The sequence below is a fragment of the Montipora foliosa genome, chromosome 7 (assembly GCF_036669935.1).
Source record: "Montipora foliosa isolate CH-2021 chromosome 7, ASM3666993v2, whole genome shotgun sequence".
In the NCBI taxonomy this organism is placed as follows: Eukaryota; Metazoa; Cnidaria; class Anthozoa; order Scleractinia; family Acroporidae; genus Montipora; species Montipora foliosa.
In genome coordinates, this window is record NC_090875.1 from 2562692 (window position 1) to 2566428 (window position 3737).

Sequence of the window (3737 nt, forward strand, 5' to 3'; positions counted from 1 at the left end):
CCATAGTTAGCTTACGAGCATGATTGTGTGTGTTTTTGGCTAACCATATCAAATGTGGGGCAAATTCTTTCCAAAACGGGTCCAAATTCTGAAGTCCCGGGCGGCATATACCCACCCAAAAAATAGTTCAGTGCTCCCCCCCCCCTCCCTCCCCCCGGGAGATTACCGTGCACCTTCAGGGGTGTCTCGCGTACAAGCGATGTAGCGCGTCGGGTTTAAACTATAGATATCTAAACCCTTACATCAAATTAAAGCTTATAGGACTGGCTATTAGACTATACCAAAACTTTTGAAAACAAATGAATTGCCGAAATTTTCACGACTTCTAAATGCGAGCGCCCGAACCACCTTTTGAAAGTTACATGTCAAAGCAAATTTTGTTTTTCGCTTGTTTAATGTGTAATTTCAGTGAAAAGTTACAGAACATTTTTGAAATAGGATTAAAAAAATGTGGAGTGATCGTACAAAAATCGCTCTTGAAAAAAGTTATTTCAAAATAAAAAATTCGGAGAAGTGGTTTTGTTGTTTATATGTAAAACTAGGTACTGTCAAAATTTGAGAGCAATCGAACAAATTCCCTTTGACTTGTAGCTCTTTAAGTGTGCCCTTCTGGTGAAAAAATTGTTTCGAGAAAAAACTCTGAAAAATTTTTCCTGCTTCGCAAACAAACTCCGCCCACAAACTCAGTCAACTGGGTTCTCAAGACGCTTGTCTGGAATTGTATGGATTTTCACGTGGTTCTTGTCGTGGTCTTCGAAAGTAAGCAAAATGATTGTAAAATGTCCCTTGTTAGCGTTTTTTATTTTCATCATTGGAACGTGGGCAGAAGATAAGAAATGTTTTCGTCAAATGTCAGCCGTGGACGACGAGACTTACGCAACTCTTTTCGCCTTAACGAGTGGAGAATTTGTGGTGCCTGTGAAAGATCGCTCCCGAAGCCAAAAGGCAGCCTGTGTTCGTTTCTGGAGAGCCAAGTCACAGTTTTCTATCTCTGAAGTGAACGGCAGGAAAAGGCTATTTTTTAAAGGCAAAGAAGTTACAAAGAAGTCGGAACTGAGTGCTTTGGTTGAAAAGGAATTTCAGCATTGCAAAGGCGCCGGCTCAAGAAAGCTGAACCGAAGACTGATCAAGCGCTTTCAAGGTGTCAGTGAAAGAAACGTCCAGAATGTGCTGTCCAAAAGTCGACTCAGCCAGAAGATGAACGCACGGTTTCAAAATAAAGCGATACAGCGGCCCATAAGAGCAAAAACAGTCCAAGTAAGAATTGATAAATTATGTTATTAATTAGACCAAACCAATCTTCCCTAATCAACCATTGTGCCGGTGGGGGGGGGGGGGGGGTTCCAAGAAAATTTGGGTGGGGATGTCCGGCACGCTTCCCAAAACCTTACATTATTTATGACCAAAATCTGCGATATTACCTATGGTATTTATAACCTGACCAAAAATTTGAAACCCTCTTTATCACTTGACTCTTAAATCAAAACCCTGTTTCTGACCAGCGTTATATAATAAGTTCCAGACCAATGTTACATTACCGTAAACATAATTTGTGAAGTGCTTTGTTGATTTTCTTTTCGAGAAAGATGAAAAAAGTGGCTTCTTCTTAAAACGATACCCATATCAAGGCTAGAGTGCAAAAACCATACCCCCATTTATGACCAAAACTTTTCCTTAAATTAAAACCATTCTCTTTGGGGTCAATCGACTCATTTAAGCATTCTAAGGGGTTATTCAAGTGAAGAACTTTGGAAAGAAATGTGAGAAATGGTTTATATGACAGGGGCATCTCAGCTCGTCTATTACTATGATAATAATCATAATAATGTCTTTTACATGGACAGGATTAGTATTGCAGCGTAGCTGATGTGATCGTGTATAATATAGTAACCCTAAGACGAATACACAAACAAATTTCCAAAATTAACAAAATCAAAAATAGCACCTGGGCTCTTCCTTGATGAGAATGAGTGAGTCTGAGCACTTTGATTGCATGTAGAGTGACATCGCTGCAAAGCATGTTATACGATTAAAGATTTCATTTCTACGTTGTTTGTAGGTAAGACATCAAATTGACCTGGTTGATATGAAAAAATCAGCTGTATCGAAGAACGGAAAAACGTACAAGTACATCCTAACAGTTCAAGATGTTTTTAGTCGATATTTGTGGCTGCGTCCTTTGACAGGGAAGTCAAGCAAGCTAGTAGCAAGAGAGCTTAATAAGCTGTACACAGAGGTCGGCCCTCCACGAGTGATCCAATCAGATAACGGAGGAGAATTCAAACAAGCCGTGGATCTGCTATGCAAATCGCTAGGAGTGAAGATAATCAGAGGGTCCCCGTACCATCCCCAGTCTCAGGGAAAAGTGGAACGGTCTCATAGATCTTTACGAAAAAAGATAAATTTTGATCTTATTAATTTTTCCAAGGTTGGAGTGAACGGGGTCTCAAAATTAATGGAATACCAAAAGGTCCTAAACGAGGAATTGATGGACGTTTTAGGTAAACAATCGCCTTTTGAGGTGTTTTACGGTCGAGCGTCTAATGCTTTATCCGAGATATCGGATGGCGGATTATCCTACCAAGAGAGTGTTTCATCTGCAGCTAGAGTTTCTCCTAGGGCCTCCGATTTCAGAAACAATGGTGAACGTATCCGCAAAATTCGATCCAAAGCTAGGGCGTCCAACAACGTATGGGACAAGTGATACATTAAGAGGAGAGTAAAAGGCAACCCACCCTCCGTTTACAAAGTGGGAGAACGGGTTCTAATTCGATTTCCATTTTCAGGAAGAACCCGCGGTATTCCAAAAAAGCGATTTGTTGTTGACGGAACGATTATAAAACGAAATGTACAGTTTGGAAAATACAAAATAACATACGAATCCCCCACAACAGAAAAGTCTTGCTGTGACTGGGTTTCAGTCGAAGATATGACTAGTGCTACAGCTGTTGAAGAAAAACGCAAACGGGCAGCCGCGAGGAGACAGATGAGTCTTTCAAAAACACAGAAGGAACATAAAGCAAAGAAAGCAGCTCACCGGGAAAAATACTACATCGCAATGACGCCTGAGGACCTTCATCAACCGTTCAGCGAACAAGGCTTTGATGTCACATACAATCCACCAGGAGACGGCAACTGCCAGTTTTCAGCATTGGCCCATCTACTCCAAACTATTGGCATTTTTCATTCCGAGGAATCTTTGCGGAGAGAAATAGTAAGATATCTGACTGAAAATCCAAACAATCGGGATGGATTTCCTTTTGAACTTTTCGTAGGCATGCCTTGGTCTCAATACCTCACTAGCATCGCCCAAAATGGAACTTACGGAGATCAGATCACTCTTCAAGCTGTCGCTAATCTTTTCAACGTGGAGATTGTAATAATATCGACATTGGGTCCAAACGCAGAAACTGTTATATCTCCTCAATTTTCCATTCCTTTTGCCTCACTGACACTAGGACACTTTGCGGAAGATCAAGGAATCCATTACGTTTGTTTAACGGCACTGAATCATAATTACGGTAACAGTTCAGTAGGAGATGAAGATATTTGTGACAAGCCTACGAATGAAGAATCTCAATGGGCTGCACATGAGATAGGTAGCGGAGAAAACAATGAAGAACCTCGTTCCATAGAGGACCTTCCAAATGAAGTCCTTGAAATCATTATTACTTTTTCGTTAACAGGAAGCCCGAGAAACATTGTGGACACCTTTAACATTTTAAGCATGATAAACA

General features: G+C 40.7%; 1 protein-coding gene across 1 annotated transcript; it reads left to right on the top strand.

The window, feature by feature from the left end:
* Positions 1-768: 768 nt before the first annotated feature.
* On the top strand, positions 769-2704 carry LOC138009625 (KRAB-A domain-containing protein 2-like). Its single transcript, XM_068856678.1, has 2 exons — positions 769-1257; positions 2060-2704. Exons 1-2 carry the CDS (start codon positions 769-771, stop codon positions 2702-2704), a joined length of 1134 nt encoding a protein of 377 aa, XP_068712779.1.
* The last annotated feature ends 1033 nt before the right edge of the window (positions 2705-3737 follow it).